The sequence below is a fragment of the Bos indicus x Bos taurus genome, chromosome 5, assembly GCF_003369695.1.
Source record: "Bos indicus x Bos taurus breed Angus x Brahman F1 hybrid chromosome 5, Bos_hybrid_MaternalHap_v2.0, whole genome shotgun sequence".
In the NCBI taxonomy this organism is placed as follows: domain Eukaryota; kingdom Metazoa; phylum Chordata; class Mammalia; order Artiodactyla; family Bovidae; genus Bos; species Bos indicus x Bos taurus.
In genome coordinates, this window is record NC_040080.1 from 89,217,194 (window position 1) to 89,244,022 (window position 26,829).

At 36.8% G+C, this 26,829-nt stretch overlaps 1 protein-coding gene across 1 annotated transcript in view; it reads right to left on the reverse strand.

The window, feature by feature from the left end:
* Window positions 1-26,829, reverse strand: part of CCNT1 (cyclin T1) — a 40,722-nt gene that overhangs the window by 13,423 nt on the left and 470 nt on the right. The window contains exons 2-8 of the mRNA XM_027542709.1: window positions 23,359-23,440; window positions 8,068-8,196; window positions 5,969-6,029; window positions 4,424-4,486; window positions 2,947-2,992; window positions 1,610-1,773; window positions 1,375-1,445 (exon numbers count right to left, since the gene is read on the reverse strand). Of these exons, the coding sequence (XP_027398510.1) occupies window positions 1,375-1,445; window positions 1,610-1,773; window positions 2,947-2,992; window positions 4,424-4,486; window positions 5,969-6,029; window positions 8,068-8,196; window positions 23,359-23,440 (616 nt within the window). The remainder of the gene's footprint in view (window positions 1-1,374; window positions 1,446-1,609; window positions 1,774-2,946; window positions 2,993-4,423; window positions 4,487-5,968; window positions 6,030-8,067; window positions 8,197-23,358; window positions 23,441-26,829) is intronic.

Below are 26,829 nucleotides of genomic sequence, written 5' to 3' on the forward strand. Positions count from 1 at the left end.
TTAAAATTTAAAAAGAGGGAAATTCTGCCATTTGCAACAAACATAAATGAACCTGGAGGACCTTTTGCTAAGTAAAACAAGCCAGACACAGAAAGACAAGTACTATGTGATCTTACTTATGTAAGGAATCTAAAATAGTCAAACTTGTAGAGAGTAGAATAGTGGTTTCCAGAGACTGAGGGAAGGAGGAAACAAGGACATGTTAGTCAAAGGGCAACAAGTTTCAGTTACATAAGATGAATATACCCGAGAGATCCTCTGTACAACATAGTACCTACAGTGAAACATAATATTGTGGGAATCCTCTGGTAGTCCAGTGATTAGGACTCGGTGCTACCACTGCCAGGGTCCCAGGTTCTAATCCTGGTCATGAAACTAGGGGCTTCCCAACTGGTGCAGTGGTAAAGAATCCACCTTCTACTGCAGGAGACGCAAGAGACGTGGGTTCAGTCCCAGGGTTGGGAAGATCCCCTGGAGGAGGAAATGGCAACCCACACCAGTATTCTTGCCTGGAAAATTCCATGGACAGAGGAGGCTGGTGGGCTACAGTCCATGGGGTCGCAAAGAGTCAGAAACAACTGATCACACACACACATACACAGACACACACACGAAACTAAGATCCCGCTACAAGGCAATAAAAATAATGAAGTTGTATTCATTCATGAACATCCTTATCTTACGATTACAGTTAGTCTAGAACTCTAGAAATTTTGGTAAAGTTTTACACAAAAGTAAAGGATAAGACTTGTGTCCTCTCAAATCTCCTTTGAACCCTAGGCAAACTCATTTTCTATAACTCAACTTAGGAGAAAGAAAATTAAGAAAATTAAGCATCCTCAGTCTAGAATTCTCAGAAATGCAAGGAATACTTTTAAGTTTTCTGACACTGAAAAAAAAAAAGAGAGAATTATTTCGTTAATCATAAATAAGACTTTCAAGAATACTTGAAACATAACTTTGAACTGTGATCTATATAAAAACAAAATTCGAAAATCCATTTAAAAGCAAGTAATGTCAAAGATAAAATTACAATACCAGCTCTAACCTCCTAACTCTGTATCTTTCCTATATAAGAAGCCAACATTCTATGTCTCCGAAAAGCCAAATTTTCCCCCTTCCCACTCTCTACACACAAAAAAATACTCAACCAACGTTGCTGACCAAATGACCAAACCACGAAGAGTTGCAAAACACAAAATAAATCCTGCTGTTACCTACATCAATGGATTTCTGAGCCAGTATCCCAGCTATGAAGTTGAAATCATAACTGTTGCATAACTATAAAAAGTGGAAATTCCAAACCTAGGGTACATATCTGTATCTGGTATCTCACTGGTACAGTCAAAAGAAAGTGACAGCAATAATTCTTACCCTCCAATTCCAAATTCGTTTGAGCCTGTTGGGGGTTTTCTCCAGAATCTGTAGAAATTCATGTGTCAGTTCTACAAATGAAATTAGAACATTTAAGAAAAACTCAGAGAGGCAGAAGTAATGAAACAAGGATAACCTCAACTAACTGTATTCATCTGAAATCAAGTCACCTTTGGCCAGGTATGTGACAGATCAAGAGCAAGTGCTTTTCAAGGTCCCTTCCTCTAAAACTTACCATCTAAAAGTTCCAAGGTCACAGTGGCGTCAACATACTCCCACCAGTGCTTCCCATCAGTTGAGACTGGGATCTCCCAGTTGGACCACTTGCAAGCCAGATGAATGCAGACACAGGCCACCACAGGAGGTGTGTACTGCAGGCTAAATGTGGTCAAATGCAGGCTGACATCAGAGGGAAGGAAACAAGAGAGTGTCATGAGCTCTCAATTCTGAACCCAAAGTTAAAAAACTCTCCATTATTAAAAAAAAAAAAAAAAGTAAAAAAAAGAAAAAGAAAAAAACACTGGAGAGCAAGAAAGGCAAGAAATAGCCAGTGCTCTGATCCAACACCCAACCCAATCTTTCCATTAACCCATCTGCTCAGGTAACAACTTGTCTAATTTTTTTGACTATACATCATTTAATCCACACACTGATGAAGGACCGGAAAAAATAAAAACAAAAATAAAAGACTGAGTACTCAAGTTTTTTTAAATAAGGATTAATCATCCTAAGAATAAGGTCAGAACATAAGAAAAATTTTAACATTTTTAAGATGTACAATCCCTAAATCAAATACTTAAGGAACTATCCTAAAAATTATCTTATTTCTTGCCAGTCATAGGTCTGGTCTCTTTTAAATAATGAATAGATAATCACTCTCTCAAGTGTGAATATACTTGATAGTTTATTTTTAAAATCTCTCCCATCAGGCTATAAAAATGAACTGCTTAGCCTTGACGGTCATTAGGAGTATCTTTGGTTTCCAAGAACTACATAGTAGATTGGAGATGAGAATGTGCAAATCATTTGGTAATACAAGTTATGTGTTAATTTTTTTCTTTAAAAAGGGAACAAGAAAGAAAAAGTATCACAACTCTTAGCACATATATGTGCCCATTTATCTGGGAGTGAGTGAAGACAAAAAGTACCTTTTAAAATACCACAATTACAGCAGAATCCTCCAAACTACATTTTAGTCACCAACTGGCAATGAAATCCAAGTTTAAATAAACTTTCAAAACTATGCTCTTGGATATTTAAATGCAAAGTAACAAATGCAGAATTAAATTGGCTATCAATCAGCAACAAAAATATTTTATCACCTTAACAAATTTAAAAAGCAGCATGGAAATTTTAAGGCACGCATGACAACTGTGCAGAAAAATCAACATTTACCATGGACTTGTCTATAACACAGTCTATTAATATCAGAGATCCTTGACTAGATCTTTGGCTCCTAGTTTACTAAGTGCCAGACCTATCATCTTTCCATATACCCAACAAAAAGTGACAATTCCAACCCAAGTAAAGTACTATCCCAAAAAGAGAAGAGAAAAATATTAAAATATAAACCTGTTGGTTGCCATGAAGTAAGAAGTTTGTGCTAAGTCCTTGCTTGCTAAAAAAAAAAAAGGGGGGGGGGAGATTATTAGTTCCATTCATTCTCAATAATTATTTAGTAAGCATTTACTATTTGCAAGGCAGAGAATACAATGGCAAATGAGACAGACATGGTCTCTGACCACCTGATGCTTACATTCCACTGTCAAATGAAACAGTTTAAGTGATTTTTAACTACAGTAACAATTATGCTGCTTCCAGACTTAGGGACTTAAGCTTTATTCTGCACACCAGGTATAAGGATTAGATATTTAAAATCCAATTCCTGGGCATCCTCCCTAGAGTCTAACTCAACACTTTTGGAGAAGGATGTAGTAACAATGAGCATTTTTAACAAGTAACTCAGAGATCCTGATACAAGAGTCCACTAAGAACTAAGAAATTCTAAGCTAGGGGATGAACTAATCTGGAGGCAAGATCAGAAGACCTTTATATATTTGGAAAAAATCAGCAAATGACATAAATTATTTAAGCATATTACAATAAAAAAATTCCTCCTTCAAAAAAATTTGTCTGGGTGACAAAGTAAATTTTAATCTTCCTTAGATGAAATATTAACATATTTAACCCATTTCTGTTTAACACTATGTTTGCTCAATGTAAACCTTTTATGCTCTCAAAATATAAAGAACTCAAAAAACTTGAATTTTCAGATGAAATACATGATAAGGCCAATTATTAGTGAAAATCTGCAAAACAAGAAATTACGTTTAAATGCACAATGGTATCTAGATTTTCTTTCTTGATATTACTATTTGAATAAAAAGAAGAACTAGGTTTAATGCAATCATGGCTACTAAAGTTAAATTAGAATAAAAAGCAAGTCTGCCAATGAATTAACAATGATGAAAGTAGTTCAAATCAATTCTACATGGCCTTCTGGGTAGCCTTTAACAGTGTCCAGGACAATCAACCCTAGAATCAAATTAAGATCACTTCCCTGGTGGCTCAGACCATAAAGCATCTGCCTACAACATGGGAGACCTGGGTTGGGAAGATCCCCTGGAGAAGGCAATGGCAACCCACTCCAGTACTCTTGCCTAGAAAATCCCATGGACAGAGGAGCCTGGTAGGCTACAGTCCACGGGGTCAAAAAGAGTCAGACACGACTGAGAGACTTCACCTTTCATTCCCAAGACATCCTTAAAACTGCTATTGGATACTTTGATTTTAGTGACTTTTCAAAATCTGCCTCCAGCTTTGACAAACAAGAAACTCACTCACTTTATCTGGAGATCACCTAAAAACACTACAAGAACTCAAGAGAAAAGCTCCAACCACTCACTTTGAAATTTAAAAGCCAGGTAGGTTTTTTAATTTAAATTTTGGCCAAAGCAGCTGTATTATGTATTAACCCACAATAAATCTTAGCATCTAAATGGTAAAACAATTTAGGATAGCATCTCAGGTTGGGATTGGGATTCCTTACCTCGAACAAGCTGAGTGCACTTTACCACATGTGTATGTGGGTGATCAATTGTTAGTTCAAAGCCTAAAAAAAAGTAACTGGTTAAAAAACCTAAAGATACTCAAAATATTTTATACTGCTTTTATCTGAGTCATCATTGAAAGCTTCTCTCATTTTCTGGTCCCAAAACTGCCTATTGAGAGGCTGAGAGTCACATCAAGTATGCAGCACACTCTTAAGATTATCTTCAAAGGCACCACTCAGATAATGAAGTTAATAGAGTCTCAAGATCCCTGAACTATCAATAACATCTGAATACAAAGCATGTTCTTAGGGACAACAGAATATATGATTGGAAAAGAAGCAGTTACATAATGATTATTTGTGAAAGCTTAACCTTTAGAAAATATTTTTAAAACCTACTCCTCTCTTACCTTAGTCTTCTTCCTTTTCATCGTCTCAATCATCATTAAGTACCAATCATTTTATCTAACTCTAAATGATCTTAACCAAAATGTAGTATGTCTATAAAAATTTTCAAAGAAATTTCTTTTTGTGTATGTAAATAAAATTATCTAGTACGAGTAAAGAAATTCTAGGCAATTCCCCGGCGGTCCAGTGGTTAGGACTCCACACTTGCACTGCCAAGAGCCGGGGTTCAATCCCTGTCAGGCAACTAAGACCCCACAAGCTATGTGCAGCACGCCCAAAAACTAAAAATAAAGTCTGAGGCAAACTGACTAAAAAAAAGAAGAAAATTCTATTGCAAAATTTACTTGATGCAAATTATTCTAAAAGCACAACTGATTCTCACAAGTTAGATTTTACAGATTTTCACAGTAAAATATTAAAATGTATCCCAACAGAAAAACATCATTGTCCCTTAAAGTATGGTTACCTTGAATATAACTAATTTAAAGTAAAAATTAGCAGAAACTAATTTCAGAGATAAACTTTGAAGAATTCATTGTGTGTATAGGTGTATATGCAAAAAATACAGGCTGATCAGCAACTTTCCAACATGACTCATGAAATACTCTGTCTAAAGAGACAAATGAGAGCCCAAAAGAACTAGAAAATCTTTATTTTCCATATTTGCTAAGCTTTTAAAGGCAGTCTGATGAAAATAATAATAGATAATAACAGAACATCATCAGTTATTTAGCCCATCAATTCAATTTAGCTTGAATTCCTCCATCTCCACTCTACTGTTTTGAACGCTAATTACCAATTTTAAAATTATCTAAATATAAGGACAGACTATGAAAACTCCTGGAAGGAAAAAAGTTATTTAGATAGTTTCTGCCATTATTTATCAGAAAGTTAAAAACTCCCAAATCTTATCAAGCAAATCATGAATCCTAGAATAAAAACAAGCAGAAAAAACCTGCTAATGGCTATCTCAAAGGTCAGTGGTGTCTTCATTCTCTCTGTGGCAGGGTTAAGCAATCTCTACAAAGTACAAAAACCTTCCCAAGAAATTCTTCCTGTTTCCTATTTTGCAAATTAGAAAAACATTATATTGCATACATATTTCTTTAGTGTTTTAAAGGAAAATAAACTTACCTAAAGTCTGCAGAATTATGCTTTCTAGTATCACCAGATCTTGAACTTGCTGCAGGTAAGCCTGCAGGTGTGAGAAGACACATAAATTATTCCCCAAAAAGACACAGTATATAACATAAAGTGTAGACAATTCTATCATAACAACCTCCAAAGGAAACCAAAGCCACAAAAGGCAAGGGTGCAGTTATGAGGGAAAGTAGGACTGAAATTAATCCTTATCCCTAACAGATTCTCCTCTAAAAAAAGAAATAGATAAATAAGTGGTACAGCAAAAGATGTCACTTTATTTATAAAGGGCTACAGAATAAACACCAGATATCTGGTTCATTTTCAGACTGACATTTTAGGTTATAATGTTCATATGATACAGATTAAAACCTTTTCTAAAATTAAAATATTAACATGCCTTTTTTTTAACATCATCAAAACACACTGCACAGCCTTCCCACAGTACTGTACGCAATCTCAAACATTTGATTCCTGTTAAACTTTCCTTTTAGAGTAATGCTAGATTTTTAAAATTCACAGAGGAGTTCACAAGAAAATGGAACAAACAAAAATCCTTCAGATTTGTACAGCCATTACAGTAGCCACTATTCATACATGGCCATCAAGCACCTGAAATGTGCTATGAATGTAGAATACACGATGAATTCTAAAGACTTAGTTAAAAAATAATAATGTTAAAAAACACTTCATTAATAATGTTTTAAAATTGACTCTATGCTGAAATGACTATATTTTGGAGTTAAACAAAATGCTATATAAAATATGTTAAATTAATTTTAAATTTAAATAAAAATTTAAAATAAAAGCTTAATGAAAACCTTAAAAATTTTAATTACATATGTGACTTCCCTTATATTTTTATCGGACAGCACTGGTATAGAGCTCTAGGAGAATGAAGCTTGAGCCAAGAGTTAAGAGACTTATGTTGCTGCTAACTTTCCACTGAACTTTATGATCTCTAGTGAGTCCAATAAGGACTTAACCTACGGTAGCTCTCCTTTCCATATAATGAAGAAAGTATCTTCTCCGATTCACCTCATAAGACAGACTCAGGTGAGAAGTCATGTAAATATACTTTAAAGAAAAAAAAGTTGGGATTTTACTTTTTATTTCAATAAAATTTTGTTATTTGGTCAATTCTACGGACCAATGGCAGTTAGTAGTCTTAAACATAAATAAAAGTTCAGACCAACAACTTTTCAACAAAACTACTCTGGTGCAGCCCAGAAAGAAAATGAAGTCAAGACACTGCTATTTTAAACACTTGACTCATATAACTAGGAGCTGTGATTCCACAATTCCACTTCTCTCTGAAGTGCATCCACTGCAACAAACAAATAACCTGGTACAGAAATCTGTAGTTTTTCTTCAAACTCATTGCTCCCCAGTCACTGAATTCTAAAGCCAGGAGAGTTTCCCTTCTTCATAAGGTCAAGGAAAGATGGAAGGGGGGACGCAGGGGAAGCTATATGTAGACACAAAGGATAAAGGGGTAGAAGGATATATATCTGAATTATAATCAACAGTATTCTCCTAGGAGAAGGGGAGATGAGCATACTTGAATTTGTTAAAAACTTAAACATATAAATGACAGGATCCATTTTTTAAAAATTCATTAACAAAAATAATGTTCTCCATAGAGATATTTCCAGTAAAAAGCTGGAAATTATCTTAAGAGATAATGGTTAAAATGTATGTATGTACATGATGAAATTCTGTATCAATATTTAAAGAAAGTGGAGAATTGACGGGGAAATATTTGACATACAGTAAGTGAAAAAAGTAGGTATAAAATATATACATGTACAACTACTTATAGAAAAGAAGCTGGAAATACTGGTTCATTTATATATCTGTGGTACAAATTATATCTAGTTAATATATTTTCTTCTTTTTATGCACTTTCCAATTTTACCAGAAAAAATACAATTAACTTTTACCATAAAATTTCTATGTTTTAAGGAAAAAACAAACACTAAAAGTTCATTTAACAGTCCCCATTGAGATTTCAGTAAATCAAAGTTGTAAAACTAAGTTATGATCAAAATAAATTAAGAAAAACAGATGTATGCAATTAATCAACCCCCTACCTCACTCCTGGTATCAGGAAGTGATTCCTGTGGATGGAGACAAGTGTGTGCTACCTTGATGACGTGTTCCAATTTTTTTGGCTGCTCCTCTACTTTGGCTGCTAAAAATAAGGCTGCTGGAGCCACAGACTGGATGAAGAGAAAATAAATCACTTTTATTATTTATTTCTAGAGCAAGGTAGTTCTAAAAAAGAACTAAGTTTTAAACCAACTTCTTTGCTTACCTCAATTTTCATCACCTCCTGTTATGCTTTCCCTTCTATTTACAATATCTTCTCCTCTATCCATTAACCCAAGCCCACTTCCTAAATCAATCCTTCAATGAACTCTCATTAAAAGCTACTTTTAAGTAGCCACTAGACGTTAAGTAGACAGCTTTCTATTTAAAATGAGATTAAGTTTTATCAAAGCACTCTATATACTTTTTTTTAAAGGACTGTTAGGGAAATTAAAATAGAGGTAACCTTGTTCTCTTGTTCTGGAGAAGGAAATGGCAACCCACTCCAGGATTCATGCCTGGGAAATCCCATGGACAGAGGAGCCTGGCGGGCTCAGTCAGACATGACTTAGCAGCTAAACCACCACCACTAGTCTTGTTCAGACTTCACAAGTAGGGCAGCAGGCCTCTGAGTGACTTCTGACCTTGCCCGGACTCTGCCTGGACTACATGTCTGCCTGGCAAGGACACCAACCATTACCAGCAAGTCAAGAGGCACTTTAGAGAAAGGGAATGTGACTTGAAATCTCTAAGCCCCTAAGGACCTGGCCAGCCCGGTCCCACCTCCAGGGTCTAAGAAGTCTTATGACTAACAAGATGAAATCAACAGCATTGTAAAGTAAAACCAGAGCCTCTTTTTTGCTAGCAAACTGATGAAGACATCAGTTTACAGCATAGGACTATAATAAGCAGGAGCCCCCAAAACTGCAATCTGAAGTCTCACCCGTGGGGTAGATGTACCACCCTGATCTTTTCCAACTGGGCCTCCAGATTGCTGTTAACTTCTCACGGCTGTTCAAGTCTGGATGTAGGTTGTCAGCCCAATTTGGTGATGTATACACTGTTACACTTCTATTTCTTTTCTTTTAATGACTGTATATTGAAATTAAGTCAAATAATCTTCTATAAAAAAATGAAATTGTTTATTTGTGTGTAACGAGTGGTTTCTTTTGTTAATGAATCCTTCGAACCTAAAACGAAAGTAAAACTTTTGGCAAAACATAAATTGGCACTGTGAGCAGGATTCGTGAAGCAAAATGCCACTCTTTAAGAAGAAAGACATTAAGATTAAATAAGTCTTTATTTCCAGATGGGAAGATGTGCCTTACTTCTTGTTGGCTACTGAATGGGACATATCCACTGGACTGTATGAGAATTGGAACCCCAATTGGGACCCCAAATTAAAGAGGGCTGAACCTTTAAAAGTTATTGAATGTTTGTGGCTCTTGCCAAGTGAGAAAGAACAAGAATGTACCATGATGGATCAGAGAGGCTGGATCCTCTCTGCCTACCATAAGGTTGAAGAAGCCAAACTAAAACTGGTTGAAAAGAAGTCAAAACTGGAGAAAGAATTATGCGACCTGCAAGGTTGATTGTTCACGTTATAATGTCAAAACTACATTTTAGCTGACCAAGTGTCCATTTTCCAGTTGGTAGCTGAAAAAGCTGCTGTAAAGGCTGCACGAGTTAAATATCGAAAGGAGCACGGCAAGGTTAACAAAAAGAAGTTCAGTCTCAGGAAATGACAGGGGGAAAAGAGACCAAGAGACATTTTAAATCTCAAACAGAAACTGAAACCACCGCCTGTCTGGATATATGTGTCTGTCTCAGTATGTGTCTTTGTCCTTGGATAACACTGCTAAGGTTTACTTGTAAATGAGCTCTATTTAACTGACTTAAAAAGTAAGTGCTTACAAATTAAAGCTAAATATCTAGAAAACTGGCCAAGATAAAGTTTAGGACCACAGGATCTGGGAAATATTTAGTACGAAGTCGATATCTGCTATTGAAGATGGTTTAAGTCTGTTGAGTTAATCAGTATAGATTCTTAATATGTCTTATATGTCTGTCTTAGAATCATCGTATAATAATCAGTAGAATACGTTCACTGTGCCTAGGCTTAATGTAAAGCTAAATAAAATCTTGCTGTTTCCTTTACAAATCTGTCAGCAAGGAAAGTAACTCAATGTGAAGAAATTTTTAAGGAAAGAAAATGTAAATGAGATAAGAGCTTTTAAATCAAATTTTATTAAGAATAATTATGCTTTAGCAAAGTCTCCCTAACATAATAGGGCTTTGCTGGTGACTCAGTGGTAAAGAATCCACCTACCAAAGCAGGAGACTTGAATTCCACCTCTGGTCTGGAAGATCCCACGTGCCACACAGCAACTAAGCCTGTGCACCACAGCCATCGAGCCTGTGCTCTAGAGTTGGAATGGCAACTACTGAGCGCTAGCGCTGCAACTGCTGAAGCCAGCAGGCTCTAGAGCCCTTGCTTCACAAGAGAAGCCACCACAATGAGAAGCCTGTGCACCGCAACTAGTGAGCAGCCCCCACTCGCCGCAACTATATAAAGCCCACACGGCAATGAAGACCCAGCACAGCCAAAAAATAAATAAATAAAATTATTAAGTAAAGTCTTTTGTCATTTTAGTTATGGCTTTATTCTGATGGCTTTGTAAAAACAATTAAAAGACGCTTGCTCCTTGGAAGAACAGGTATGATAAACCTAGACAGTGCATTAAAAAGCAGAGACATCATTTTACCAACAAAGGTCTGTACGGTCAAAGCTATGGTTTTTCCATAGTAGATCTGGTGGTGCTCATGGTAAAGAATCTGCCCGCAATGCAGGAGACCTGAGTTTGATTCCTGGGTTGGGAAGATCCGCTGGAAAAGGGAATGGCAACGCACTCCAGTATTCTTGCCTGGAGAATGCCATGGACAGAGGAGGCTGGTGGGCTACAGTCCATGGGGTTGCAGAGTTGGACACAACTGAGTGACTAACACACACACCATGGTTTTTCCAGGAGTCATGTAGGGATGTGAGAGTTGGACCATAGAGAAGGCTGAGCACCGAAGAACTGATGCTTTCGAACTGGTGCTGGAGAAAACTCTTCAGAGTCCTTTAGACAACAAAACCAAACCAGTCAATCCTAAAGGAAATCAACCCTGAATATTCACTGGAAGGACTGATACTGAAGCTGAAACTCCAATACTTTGGCCACTTGATGTGAAGAGCCAACTCACTGTAAAAGACCCTGATGCTGGGAAAGACTGACGGCAAGAGGAGAAGGGTGAGACAGAGGATGAGGTGGTTGGATGGCATCACTGACTCAATGGACATGAGTCTGAGCAAACTCAGGGAGATAGTGAAGGACAGTGAAGTCTGGCATGCTGCATGACTTAGCGACTGAATAACAACTTTGTAAAAATATCACCTCTTCAAGATTTACAGAAATCTTGAAGATTAAATTAACTATTAATAGATAAACAAATTTTGTTATTAACAGTAAGCTTGTATCAGACTGGAACTTGGTTTTCTCGTTAAGAGAACAGCTTTCTTGGGATGTGGCTTTTGATAACAAGACTGTGAGAATTTCATCGCCTTTAAGTGATTTATATTTGTTTTTAAAATCTTTTGCAACTTTGGTAAAGTAAATGAATATTTCACAATGATCTATGAAGACTGTGGCACACAGAGATAAGCTCGTTTTGCTTCTACAAATAATTAATCTTTCATTGTCAGACTTTTGCTATCCTGATGTTCTTAGAACATGGCAACTGTCTACTTCTAAATCAAGGAATTTAAAACAGGTAAACAAAGGCTATAAATCAGTCAGGGGACTGGGAAATCCAAGATGGCTGCTTGACTTTTCCCGGCTCCCTGATAAACCTCATTTTTTGTTTGATGGGACTAACCATTAACCCTCACTAGAGGGTTAATGCCTTCACAAAAAATTGTTTCACTTAATAGTAAATTCTAGTTTTGTTAACTGAGATCTATGTTGACCAAGACTTACTTCCCAGATAGCTCCTTGCTGTTATATTGCTAAGACATTTAACTTAATTTTTCTAAAGCTTATCTCAGTAATCTATCTTTGGATGGAGAGCAGATACCCTGTGACATAAAATAACCTGTATCAATCAATGAACTATATGCCAATTGGAGCTTATGGAAAAAACAAAATAGAGCCCTTGGGTTTCTAGAACAGGAAATTTCCAGAGGCCGGAAACAGTCATACTAAGAACAGTCAATTTGCTGAATTATACACAGTATATCAGGCTCGAAAACAAGACAATTTAACAGAATGTCATATTTATACAGACTCTTGGCCAGTAGCCAACAAACAGATTGGCCACTTGGCTTCCCCTAAGCGTAAAGAATAACTGGCGAATTCACTCCAAAGAGCTGTGGGGAAAGGAATTATGGTCTGACATTTGGGAAACTGTTCAAACTACTACTGTTTCAGTCTTTCATGTAGATGCTCACAGTGTCCCAAATTCTAGGAAATAATGGTATAACTCTATTAGAAATGAACAAACCTGAATTCAAGCAGCAGAAGTTGATCCAGACTCCAGCAACTTAAAATGTTCGACTTCATGCACACACCAAAAATGTGGCCATTTGGGAGAAACAACAACATACAGGTGGGCTCAGGATCGAGCTATTTCTTTCACTATAGATCTCATTAAATGTTATTTTACAATGTCCAATTTGTCAACAATTAAGCATAGAAGCTTGCCACAACCAGCAAAGGACAAGTGGCACATGGCAAGCTGCCTGGGCAAATACAGCAAACTGATTATATTGGTCCATTAATTTGGGAAGAAGGGTGCCAGTGTGTGTGCTGCTGTGGACACCTATTCTGAGTATTTAGTGACCATTCCCTTGGGGAAAGCCAGAGTAATACTATTAAAACACTAGAGATAATTCATCTATATTACGGTGTTCCACTTCAAATTCAGAGTGACAATGGGTCACACTTTAAAGTAAGTTAATACAAGAGTTTGTCCAGGAACATAATGTACAATGGATTTTTCATATTTTATTATCCTCAAGATGCTGGCTTGACTGAAAGAATGAATGATCTGTTTAAATAGCAATTAATTAAACTTGGAGAGGGTTCTTATAAAAACTGAAGGACTAATTTAAATACTGCCCTCAATATTTTAAATAATAGACCTATAGGAGAATTAGAAACTCCTTTGATGAAGATGACTATTCTGAACATACAGATTCATAAAACAGACTTCCATCCTGAGACAGCTAGAATTAGAAAATCAGCCCAGGAGCACTAGCTCCTTTCTGAGCTACTCCTGAGGGCTCCAGACTGGATTTGTCACCTACATCTGAACACAGACTTACTCAAGGATTGGTATGTGCTATTTCAACTGGTATTGCAATTAAAACGTCTCCCAGACACTTTGAATTAATCCAAGAATGCTTCAGTTTAGCATTAACATGGATTTGTGTCTGTGGGGGAGTCACAGACCTAGACTAACTAGAATGAGGAAAAGGATGATCTACTTATTAATAAACATAATCAAGTTGTCAGTTGCTGATTCTTCCATTTGTAACTGACAAAGTACAAAACGGAGAACCTCCCACCTTACTAACGGTCAGAGGTGATAGAGGGTTTGGGTCCACAAATGAAATACATACTATTGAAGCTAAAATCTGGGTGAAGCAGCCTAACCGTCCTCCCATACCTGCTGCTGATATGACTGCACAGGGGAAGGACACTGTCATATAATCTCCGGACAAGAAAAATGGAAATATGTGCCATTAACATACTGTTATTCTCAAGAAAAGACTCTTCTTGGAGCCTTACTGTAATGTGGATTGTTATTCATACCTCAACTCCTGATTATCTGCTACAGTTAAGAAAAGAACATGACGAAAAATGTTGGGGAATCTTCAGATGGAGAATTACGAGCCAGACCCAAACTCAGGATAACCTGCCTTGCAAACAAGGCCTGTTCTTTCTTAACTTTGACTTTCTATGGACAAAATTTATCTGTCTGTTACATTACACCAATTTCATGTGTTACTCATTGTATCTGGGGGAGAGTATTAGTTGTGGCATTTTACTGGGAATTGTTTGGACTTTAATAATCGCACCACTTACTGACAGACTATAATAAGGCTACCAAGAGACTGCTAAGTGGACCAACATCTCACATTTGGGAACACTACTTATCACAGAACTTCATGAAGTATTGTGAATGGACTATCTTCCCTAAATCCCATGTTTTTTTAAATAGCCCTTCAACTTGTATGTATGTATGTAACCAGTTATGTAGAAACTAACTTCTACGTTTCAGCTAGGAACCCCTTTTTCCAGATGCCTAACACATACTGATCATTTATATTGGAAGGGGACCACCTATTACTTTTCCTCCATGAGAACTTAGGTATAGTGGACTCAAATCCTATTCCTTACTCTCTCTGTTCCCAGTATTAGCTTCCCCTTAAAACCTTTATGAAAGATTTTGCAAGGAATCAAAGAGTTATAAAATTTCATAGATAAATATAATCATACCTTAATAGAGCATTTTGTTGTTACTACTGTAACTGCCAATAACTTAATGGATGTAGGAGTTGATGTACAAAAACGTACTTCTCATTCATGGTGGGTCTTTTTCTTTACTAAATCCCCTACTGCTCAAAGATTCTTTTCTGCACTGCTTAACCCATTATATATTTCTATAATCACTTTATTTCTATTGACTATCTGGAACTGTTATTTGACTTATAGAATTAAAGAGACTGTTCATGTTACTCTGCCTTATTCCTATGCTCTTCAGCCTCAACAATTCTGAGGTCAACTGGTAAGGATGAGTCTTGTTCAGGGTTCAGAAATAGGGGAGCAGACCTCTGACCCACTTCTGACCTTGCCCAGACACTGCCTGGACTACATGCCTGCCTACAAGCACATCAAGTGTTACCATCAGGTCAGTCGGCACTTTAGAGAATAAAGGGAATAGGACTTGAAATCCCTAAGCCCCTGAGGGCCTGGCCAGCCTCTCTTCCCTATCTAAAAATTCTTATGACTCAGGAAGATAAAACAAACAGCATTGTAAAATTAAAGTAAAACTAGAGCTGCATCTTTTTGAAGTAATCTTTTAAAATTATTTTTATTATCAGTCACCAAAAACTATGTGGAGATGATATTTACAATGTTACATTCTCACAAGAGCTCATTTTTTGCACACAAACTGATATCAGTTTGCAGCCTGAGATTACAAACAGGAGCCCCCAAAATTGCAATTTGAAGTCTCACCTGTGGGGTGGACGTACCACCCGGGATCCTTCCAACTGGGGATCCAGACTGCTGTTAACAAGAGACTGGCCAGTGCTGTTCAAGTCTGGATACAGGCTGTCAGCCCAGTTCTGTTACTTCTCTCTACTGTTGTTGTTGTTGTTTTTTAATATTGTATATTTAAATTAAGTCAAATACCCTTCTATAAGATAATTGAATTTATTTGTGGTAAAGAGTGGTTTCTTTTGTTAACGAATTCTTCAAATCTAAAACGAAAGTAAAACTCTCGGCAAAACAAGGAGTAAATTGAAATGTCCAGAATCAGCAAGTGTTGCCAGGGGCTGGGAAAAGAGAAATGGAGGTGACTGCTGAAGTATGAGGGGTTTCTTTCTGGGGTGATGTACATGTTCTGAAATTAGATCATGGTGATGGTTGCTGACCTCTGAATATACCAAGAACCAGTGAATTGTAAATCAAAAGAAGGAATTCTATCGTATGCATATTATCTCAATTATACTTACATATGGAGAAGAGCACAAAACTTTAATTAGTGCTCTCACTGCTGGGACCCCAGGTTCAATCCCTGTTCGGGGAACTAAGATCCCACAAGCCATGCTGTGAGGCCAAAAAAAAAGTCAAGCCGATACACAAGAAGACAGAAAACTCAGATGCTAAAAAAGAAATCAGAATAGGACATAAACATACCCTGGTGATTTGGGAAATCTCAGGAAGCAGAACTTCTCTAGAATCTTAACAAGAATATGTCAGCGAATCAAACACGGCAATGGCATGAACTAGACAGAATTCACCAGAAGTTAAAGAAAACAATAAATAATTTTATAGAAGTGAAATATTTATTTACTGAGTATAACTGATAAGAATTCTAATATTTATTTGTATTACTTTGTGAAAATATTTTTCTCCACAAATTCAATTCAGAATAATAATCCTCTTCCTTTTTATCTGTTGCAGTTGTATATCGAGCTTGCTACAAATATTCTACTAGACCTTAAAACAAAGAAAAACCAGAGGAAAATGGGTGTGAACAAAGACATGAGAAATTAGGGCATCAAGCACATTGTGAACAGTACATTGAGTAAAGGATATAAATAAAAGGATATAGGTCACAAAAGATTTTTTTTTCTTTTGATGTATCCTAAATGCTTTATTTCTGGGCCAGCTGTCAGTATTTAAGAGCTCAGCTTATTACAAAGATTTCTCAATGGGAAAATATAATAATAAATAATGATCTAAGTTATGGTACTAACAGCATTTAGAGTTGTTGAGAACATTGCTTGAGATCGCCTTAATGGCTCACAAAAAACTGAATGCAAAAGGTCAAGCAAGCAAATACAATTGTTGTACATAAAATTTTTCATTAAACATTTAAGAACCTATGATTTCCTTTAACCATTTAGAAATCTAAGGATTTTAGGCCCTACTGACTTTAAAGCAAAACGTTTTACACCAGAATTGTGGTACCGTACAAGTTCATGTGCCAAAGTTTAGAATATGGACTTTATCTTTTACAGTGTTATATTTTAAACTAACAAAGATTTGAAAATTATTTAGAGTTTTTGTTCAGGAAGACTAGTTCTGATATATTTCTGAACATCCATTGAGTGTGTGCGTGCTCAGTCATGTCTGACTCTTTGTGACCCTTTGGACTGTAGCCCACCAGGCTCCTCTGTCCGTGGGATTTTCCAGGCAAGAATACTGGAGTGGGCTACAAAAGATTTTTAAGAAGAGAGTGACATTAAACATTTTGGGGAAAAAAATGTAGAGTTTAAGAAATAATTATAAAGATTAATCCAGTGGTAGATGGGACTAAAAGGAAAAAAGGATAGATACATTAAGTTACTTTTTCTAAGAGAAAACTTTACTAATACAAGCACTAAGAAACAAAGTTTAGAATAGGCACTAGCAGTAGAAATAAAGGAAAAAAGAGATGCAGTTTTCACCTTGGAAAAATGAATAGGTTTTCAGTAAATATATGTGTGTGTGTGTGTGTGTGTGTGTGTGTATGTAACTGCATGAAGAGAAAAAAATTCTAGTGGAAATATATGCCAAAAGGTTAATAGGATTATCTCTGAAGACCAGAGTTACAGAGAAATAATTACCTCCTTTAATTTGTCCTCTTTAATTTTATGATAAAAATACATGTTTATAGGGTGAGAAAAACAGAACAGTACCATTATATAAATTAATAGGACTTTATAACTGATTGGACAAAGGGGAGAAGGAAAAAGGTAACTCAAAGGCAATACTAAGATATTAAGCCTACAACTTTGCCTTCAAGGATCTAAAAATACACTTGAAAGAATCTAACATATATATATGTATATATATAATAAAAGCAATGTCTAACAAGGCACTATCTAAGTGAAAGACTGCAACAGATAAATTTCAACCTAATTTTTGTGCAATCAACCATATACTCATTGCTCCTCATGCAATCATACACCAAGCTAGTTTATCAAAGTATTTTCCTATCAAAAGTAGTTTCAAAAGGAATTCTTACGCCAAGTTAAGAGTGTAAGATTTTGTCCATATTATAAACAGTAATAATGCCAGCTAATACTTGCTATGTGCAGGCATTCTGCAAATTAATTCACCTATATCCTATGAGGTAGGCACCGTTTTTGACTCCAAAGAGATGAGAAAACTGAGGCCCAAGGTAACTTGCCCAAGGCCAAAGAGCTGTAGGCAGTGCAGCAAGGATCCAAATTGAGATGTGTCTGACTCAAGAGATCATCCTCTTAACCACTCAATTCAGTTCAGTCACTCAGTCATGTCCAACTCTTTGCAACCCCATGAACCACAGCACGCCAGGCCTCCCTGTCCATCACCAATTCCCGGAGTTTACCCAAACTCATGTCCATTGAGTCGGTGATGGCATCCAACCATCTCATCCCGCTGTCCCCTTCTCCTCCTGCCTTCAATCGTTCCCAACATCATGGTCTTTTCAAATGAGTCAGATCTTTGCATCAGGTGGCCAAAATACTGGAGTTTCAGCTTCAACATCAGTCCTTCCAATGAATATTCAGGACTGATTTCCTTTAGGATGGACTGGTTGGATCTCCTTGCAGTCCAAGGGACTCTCAAGAGTCTTCTCCAACACCACAGTTCAAAAGTATCAATTCTTCTGCGCTCAGCTTTCTTTATAGTCCAACTCTCACACCCATACATGACTACTGGAAAAAGTATAGCCTTGACTAGACGGACCTTTGTTGGCAAAGTAATGTCTCTGCTTTTTAATATGCTGTCTAGGTTGGACAGCATATTTCCTTCCAAGGAGTAAGAGTCTTTCAATTTCATGGCTGCAATCACCATCTGCAGTGATTCTGGAGCCCAAAAATATAAAGTCAGCCACTGTTTCCCCATCTATTTGCCATGAAATGATGAGATCGGATGTCCAAAAAAATAAAGTCAGCTACTGTTTCCCCATCTATCTGCCATGAAGTGATGCGACCAGATGCCATGATCTTAGTTTTCTAAATTTAAGCCAACTTTTTCACTCTCCTCTTTCACTTTCATCAAGAGGCTCTTTAGTTCTTCTTCACTTTCTGCCATAAGGGTAGCATCATCTGTATATCTGAGGTTATTGATACTTCTCCTGGCAATCTTGATTCCAGCTTGTGCTTCCTCCAGCCTGGCACTTCTCATGATGTACTCTGCATATAAGTTAAATAAGCAGGGTGACAATATACAGCCTTGACATATTCCTTTTCCTATTTGGAACCAGTCTGTTGTTCCATGTCCAGTTCTAACTGTTGCTTCCTGGCCTGCATACAGGTTTCTCAAGAGGCAGGTCAGGTGGTCTGGTATTCCCATCTCATTCAGAATTTTCCAGTTTATTGTGATCCACACAGTCAAAGGTTTTGGCATAGTCAATAAAGCAGAAATAGATGTTTTTCTGGAACTCTCTTGCTTTTTCAATGATCCAGTGGATGTTGGCAATTTGATCTCTGGTTCCTCTGCCTTTTCGAAAACCAGCTTGAACATCTGGAAGTTCATGGTTCACATATTGCTGAAGCCTGGCTTAGAGAATTCTGAGCATTACTTTACTAGCATGTGAGATGAGTGCAATTGTGCAGGAGTTTGAGCATTCTTTGGCATTGCCTTTCTTTGGGATTGGAATGAAAACTGACCTTTGCCAGTCCTGTGGCCACTGCTGAGTGTTTCAAATTTGCTGACATATTGAGTGCAGCACTTTCACAGCATCAGGATTTGAAATACTAAACTTGACCTTTTAAGAGTCAGTTAATGAGAGTAATATACACCCAAATTTGTCAGCTATTACAACACCTGTGAATCAAATGTTAGAAAATGCAACATAAATACACACACATCAAGTTGCTCACCTTTACTTTTACATTCCCCCACTTGAAAACATTTAAGATAGTATATATACAGAAATTCAATTCAGTTCAATTCAGTCGCTCAGTCGTGTCCAACTCTTTGCGACCCCATGGACTATAGTGAGGCTTAATTTCTTCTCAAAAAAAGAATGCAATGCCAGGATTTAAGTAAAAATAAACCAGTCATTTAATCATGTCCACTAAAAGAATGCAATTTATACAATCAAAAGGTAAGTTCTCTTCAAAGGTATTGGAAATACACTGTATCTTGTTCTGAGTGGAGGTTATGTATAAATAAAATGCAAAAAACAATTGTGCTGCACCTCAGACTTGAGTGCTTTATGTTGCTGCTATTGTTGTTTAGTTGCTAAGTCCTGTCTGACTCTTCTGTGACCCCATGGACTGTAGCCTGCAAAGCTCCTCTGTCCATGGGATTTTCCAGGCAAGAATACTGGAGTGGGTTGCCATTTCCTTCTCCAGGGGATCTTCCTGACCCAGGGATTGAACCCACATCTCCTGCATTGGCAGGTGGATTCTTTACTACTGAGCCACCAGGGAAGCCCATGCTTTACGTTATACCTCAATAAAGATTTTTAAATTTTTTTTTAAAAAGGCAAGAGCTATAGGCTCCGAAACACTATAAAAGAGTTACAACAAAACAAGAAAAGTATTCACGGCACATGGCACACAGCTTTGATAGATGAGAAAATCAAAATAAAATAGGGGTATAAAGAATCAACAGAGAATTTTTTTTTTTTTTTTCCTGAACCCTCCTCCCTCCTCCCTCCCCATACCATCCCTCTGGGTCGTCCCAGTGCACCAGCCCCAAGCATCCAGTATTGTGCATTGAACCTGGACTGGCGACTTGTTTCATATATATTATACATGTTTCAATGCCATTCTCCCAAATCATCCCACCCTCTCCCTCTCCCACAGAGTCCAAAAGACTGTTCTATACATCAGTGTCTCTTTTGCTGTCTCGTATACAGGGTTATTGTTACCATCTTTCTAAATTCCATATATATGCGTTAGTATACTGTATTGGTGTTTTTCTTTCTGGCTTACTTCACTCTGTATAATAGGCTCCAGTTTCATCCACCTCATTAAAATTTTTAAGTCAATTCTTCAATTTCATAAGAAGAACAATGACCAACAGGCATAAGACGTTCAACTTCACTAACTGAAGAAATGTAAATTCAGAAAATAGGACTCCCACTATCTTGCTCACCACTCTATCCCTGCTGTAGTACTTGACAAATAGGATTTCCTGAAAGAATGAGTATTTGTTATTAGTGAGGATGGAGAGAAAAGAACAGTCTTCCACAGTGCTGGAAACAATGTATGCTGGTATAATCTTTCAGTAGAGCAAATAGACACAACAAAAATATTTTAAATGCATACCCTTGGACACAATTCCATCTATAGGAACTTATAAAACAGTCATGTTTACCAGACTATCTTATATAAATTATTTATAATACAATAAACTATAAACCACCCAAACATCCACCAATCAAAAGCTGGTAAAATAAATTATAGGAACTACTCAAATACTATGTGGCCATTTAAAATAACAAGAAAATGCCCAGTACATATACTGTTAAGTGATAAAAGGCAATTGCATAAGAGTAGTATAGTAACAAGTGATTTTTATAGAAATACATAAATGCTGGTACTACAGGCACAAAAAAAGGCCTGAGACACTACTGTTGAAATGTTTATCAAACGTTACTTTTGGAGGATGGGATTACAGATGAGCTTTTACTTTCTACATTACACACGCTTGTATTAATTTTTACCACAACCATTTATTACCTTTGTAATAAGAAAAAATTAACAAGAAAAATGTATGAGCACTTCACAGGACATACTATATATCAATGCCACAATGTACTAAATCCCCTTAAATTTGAATTTGGACTTACCACAGCTAAACCCTTAGAATTAACATCCTACAGGAGTCATATTTTTCATCCAGTAATTCCAGAATGTTCCTAAAATCAGTTCTCTGAAGAGGATCAATAACCCCAAATTAAAAGAATCAATGGATTCTCGAAAAGGTACTGAAATCCAAAAGAATATCTCTATATTGGATAATTACCAGATCATTCATTCATTAAGTTTACTGAAGATGCTTTAGAGGATACACAGAAAAGTGAGTCTCTGTCCTTGCTAAGATAAATACATAGAAAATAAGACAATACGTAATTTAAAAGGTAAAGCAGGGGAAACATACCCACACACATTACTGTTTAGTCACTGAGTAGTGTCCGACTCTTTCCTGACCCCATGGACTGTAGCCAGCCAGGCTCCTCTGTCCATGAGATTTCCCAGGCAAGAATACTGGAATGGGTTGCCATTTCCTTCTCCAGGGGATCTTCCTGACCCAGGGACTGAAACCGCATCTCCTGCACTGGCAGGTGGATTCCTTACCACTGAGCCATCAGGGAAGCCCATACATACATACACACACACACACACACACATACATATATATATATAAATACACACTCATGCATAGAGTGGACAAATTGATGTGAGATGTATTTCACCCTGGATTTCAAATCTTTTCCATAATAAAAGAAATGTAGAAAACTTTTAGAATGGGCAAGACAGCAATAGACTTCCTCTTCATATACCATTTTTTATCCACTACTTTCTCTTCTAGAGCTATCAGACAGCCTCAATAAATGCTTCTCTCTCTTAAGAAGAATGTGTTCCTGGCAATCAGAGGAGGTAGAGGGGTTAAAGATAGGAAACAGCCAAAATGACTGAACAATCTGCAAAAATTGGGAATATTTAATCCATAAATCTCAAGGGTTTCCTGTACAATTATTCCCAATAATGAGTCCACTAATATCTTGCTTTTCAATTTTTCTATGGCATAAAAAAGAGAATTTAAACCCTATTATCCTAAGGGTAAGTCTGAAACACCTTACCTCAAAACATAACTTTTTCTTAAAAAAAAAAAAAAAAATGAAATATTTGACTCATAAATCCACATGAAGTATTCATCAAGTTCAGCCCTATTATCTTGTGATTTTATTAAACAAATATATTCTTACCTGCAATTGGAATATCACTATGCACTTGCTTCCAAGTCATTTACAATAATGTTAAATAGGACCATTTCAGGTAGCAAAACTGAAAATAGCATTATTTACAATTCTGTCCAGAAAAAAAAAATCCCTTTATTACTATTATTTTATTTTTCTCCTCTTAAAAGTCATCACCCAGTCATCACATAATGTACCTTCCCCTTCCAACCAGACACTGATTGGACTCTTTTCAAATATTTTTAGAAAATGTAAATGACTAACATTCACTTGTTTTCCTGTGCCTGTATTATTAACCAGTTCAAAAGTTACACTTAAGTTAGTTTCCCCTTTAACACTACTCTCCCAAACCAAAAATGTTAACTCTAAGTGTTCAATGATCTATTAGAGAATCCACCTACTCTAAGAATGCACTAAAGCTAAACAAGTAGCTAGACACTAAACAGGAAAACTAGAAGGCTGGATTCAGAATAGCAGTGTGATTACAATGAAAGCGATCAATACTAAATTCTAAACTTCAAACCCCAGTTCAGCAGCAAAGATCAACCACAAAAGAAATATGAAGCTGAAATTAATCACAAAAGAATTATACCATATAAAAAAATTATACTTACATTTCGATGGAACTGTGTAAAGGACTGAATCATGTAGAATCGATGCATGTACACTATAGCAGTGTTGATGGTCAATTGTGAGCTAAAACGTTCAAGTTAAGGTCCCAAAACAGACAGTACAATCCCCAAAATACAATCTCTATATGCCCCCAAAAGGACCATGCAGCCAAGCACAGTAGATGCTCTTAAATGAAAATCATACTTACCTCTTTGGGGTGTGGAGAAAGGGAATTCTCTACCCTATTGGGGGGAATGTAAACTGATGCTGCCACTATGAAAAACAGTATGGAGGTTCCTCAAAAAAACTAAACACAGAGTTGCCATATGATCAAGCAATCCCACTCCTAGGCATATATTCATAGAAAATTCTTCTAATTCAAAAAGATACATGCACCCTAATGTTCACAGCAGCACTATTTACGAAAGCCAAGGCATGGAAACAACCTAAAGGTCCATGGACAGATGAATGGATAAAGATGTGGTGCATATACACAATGGAGTATTACTCAGCCATAAAAAAGAATGAAATAATGCCCTTTGTAGCCACATGGATGGACCTAGAGATTATCATACTTAGTGAAGTCAGAAAGAGAAAGACAAATACCATATGATACCACTTTTATGTGGAACCTAAAATGACACAAATGAACTTATTTATGAAACAGAAACAGACTCACAGACATACAAAACAAACTATAGTTAGCAAAGAAGAAAGAGGGCAGGAGAGAATAAATTAGGAGCCTGGCATTAGTATACAAACTATATATATATATATATATATATATAAACCAAACAGATAACAGCATAGGGAACTATATTCAATATCCTGTAAAAAACACAATGGAAAAAGATATTTATATATACATATAACTAAATCACTTTGCTGTACACCAGAAACTAAGACAATGTTGGAAATCAATCATTGTAATTCTTCAATTTTAAAAAAAGATATCATACTTGCCTCTCAGAATTAAAAAGCAAATGTTTTCATCAAACTATTGACACTTAACACAATGCCTTCTATGAAACAGGTATTCACTATAAACTTGCTGAATTAATAAACAAGGTCTCAATATGTGTGGATCAAGAAGGAAGACAACCAAAACTATTTAAGACCTAAACCTGTCACCTGTCTACTGAAAATCCTGCCAAGGTGATCCATTATCACAGAATCTCTCTTCACACTGATTTACAACACCCTGCCCTGATCTGTCCTCTAGGTATGCTGCTGCTTATCTCATCTTCTCAAGCCCTCCCTGATCTGCCCCCTAGGTTGCTGTTCAGTTGTGTCACCAGGCTTCCCTTTTACCATCTCCCGGAGCTTGCTCACACTCATGTCCACTGAGTCAGTGATGCCATCTAGCCATCTCATCCTCTGTCGTCCCCTCTCCTCCTGCCTTCAATCTTTCCCAGCATCAGGGTCTTTTCAAATGAGTCAGTTCTTCGCATCAGGTGACCAAAGTATTGGAGCTTCAACTTCAGCACCAGTCCTTCTAATGAACATTCAGGATTGATTTCCTCCTAGGTATGTTTCCACTAATCTCCTCATCTTCTAAGCTCCAGCAATTAACTTTTCAGTTCTACTTCCCTCTGGCAACAAAACCTTCTCATAAGGTGATCCCTGGGACCAGAAACACCTTGGTATTTAATGAATTATTTGATATTCACGGAAAAGAAAAATTTCTATTTTAATTTTTAACACAATTTTTAAAGATTATGTTCCATTTCCAATTTCTACAGAATACTGGCTATATTCCTCTTGTTGTAAAATACACCCTTGGAGTCTACCTCACACCCAGTAGTTTGTACCTCCCGCTCCCCACCCTTACATTGCCCCCTCACCTCTCCCCACTGCTAACCATTAGTTGGTTCTCTAGATCTGTGAGTCTACCTTTTTGTTTCCACCAGTTGTATTCCTTAGGTTCCACATGTAAATAACATATATTTGTCTTTTCCTTTCTATTTCACTGAGTATGATAACCTCTAGGTCCATCCACGTTGCTGTAAACGGCATTACTTCATACTTTTTTTATAGCTAAACAGTATTCCATTGCCTATATATACCACCTATTCTTTACCCATTCATCTGTCCATGAACATTCAGTTTGCTACCATATCGTGGCAACTATAAGCAATGCTGCTATGAACAACTGGGTGCTTATATATTTCCAAATGAGTGTCTTTGTTTTTTCAGATATATACCTAGGCGTGGAATTGCTGGGTCATATAGTAATTCAATTTTTAGCTTTTTGAGAAACCTCTATTTGGTTTTCCACAATGACTGCACCAATATACACTACCACCAACACTGTCCAAGGGTTCTCTTGAAAAGGGAAATTTCTGAATGCCTTACTTAAAAAGACCTCAGAAAACAATGTGGGATATACAGAGATGGGGGCTTCCCAGGTGGCCCTAGTGGTAAAGAAACTGCCTGTCAATGCAGGAGACGCAATAGACACAAGAACAATCCCTGGGTCAGGAAGATTCTCCCCCTCCCCTCTCCCCGTAGGAAATAGCACCCCTCTCCAGTATTCTAGCCTGGAAATTTTTATGGGCAGAGGAGCCTGGTAGGCTACAGTCCATGGGGCCACAAAGAGTGGAACACGACTGAGCACACAGAGTTGAGACAGTACCACAGTAATACACACATAAGGAAAATACTAGGATGCACTAAAACAGAATTAAAAAAAATTTTCTAACTCAGTACTGACTGGATGCTTAGGAAACAAACTGAATATGGGCACCAAAGACACCTTTTTTCAAGTGAGGACAACCTTAAACATACAGCCAGCAACACACTTAAATGGAAGTTGCGCCCAAAAACAAATTTTTACTTCCTAAGTGGAAAGAACTTCAAAACTCTACAGCTTTCTCTGCTACAAAATGAGTAGGCTTTCTGACCAAAACACTTAAAGGGAAAAAAAAAATCCCACTAAATCGTTTAAATATGAGAAAAACGAATATACATTAGCATTTTGAGTAACTTAAAACCCCAGAATTTCATAAAGGATTTTTCAGAACATTAGATCTGTAAGTCTACCTGCCTACAAACTAAACTGACATCGTTCCTTTCTCTGAAATACTGTAAAACTCTCAACAGTAACTACTTTTTGAACATATAAGTGCCAAATATTTTGCTGGGCATAGAAATCAAATTCAAGAGGTATCATCTCATTTTATAAACCAGTCTTAAACAACCAGTAAGGGGAAGGAATGGATTTTAAGCCAAAGCTGGGGTATTAATTCTAGGCCACCCTTTTAATAAGACCTTCAGGCACTGAAATTTCTCAAAACTCTCTTTACACAGTAAGTTTAAGAAGGCAGCCGTCAACAGTGAAACCTCCACTAGACACTTTGGGCGTAACAGAAAAGCAGAATCTCAAAGTCACCAGAACAGGAGATCACAACACACCGAAATGGTACTACTACTACTTTAAAATACAAAGTGGGAAGGAAACGCATTCCCACCAA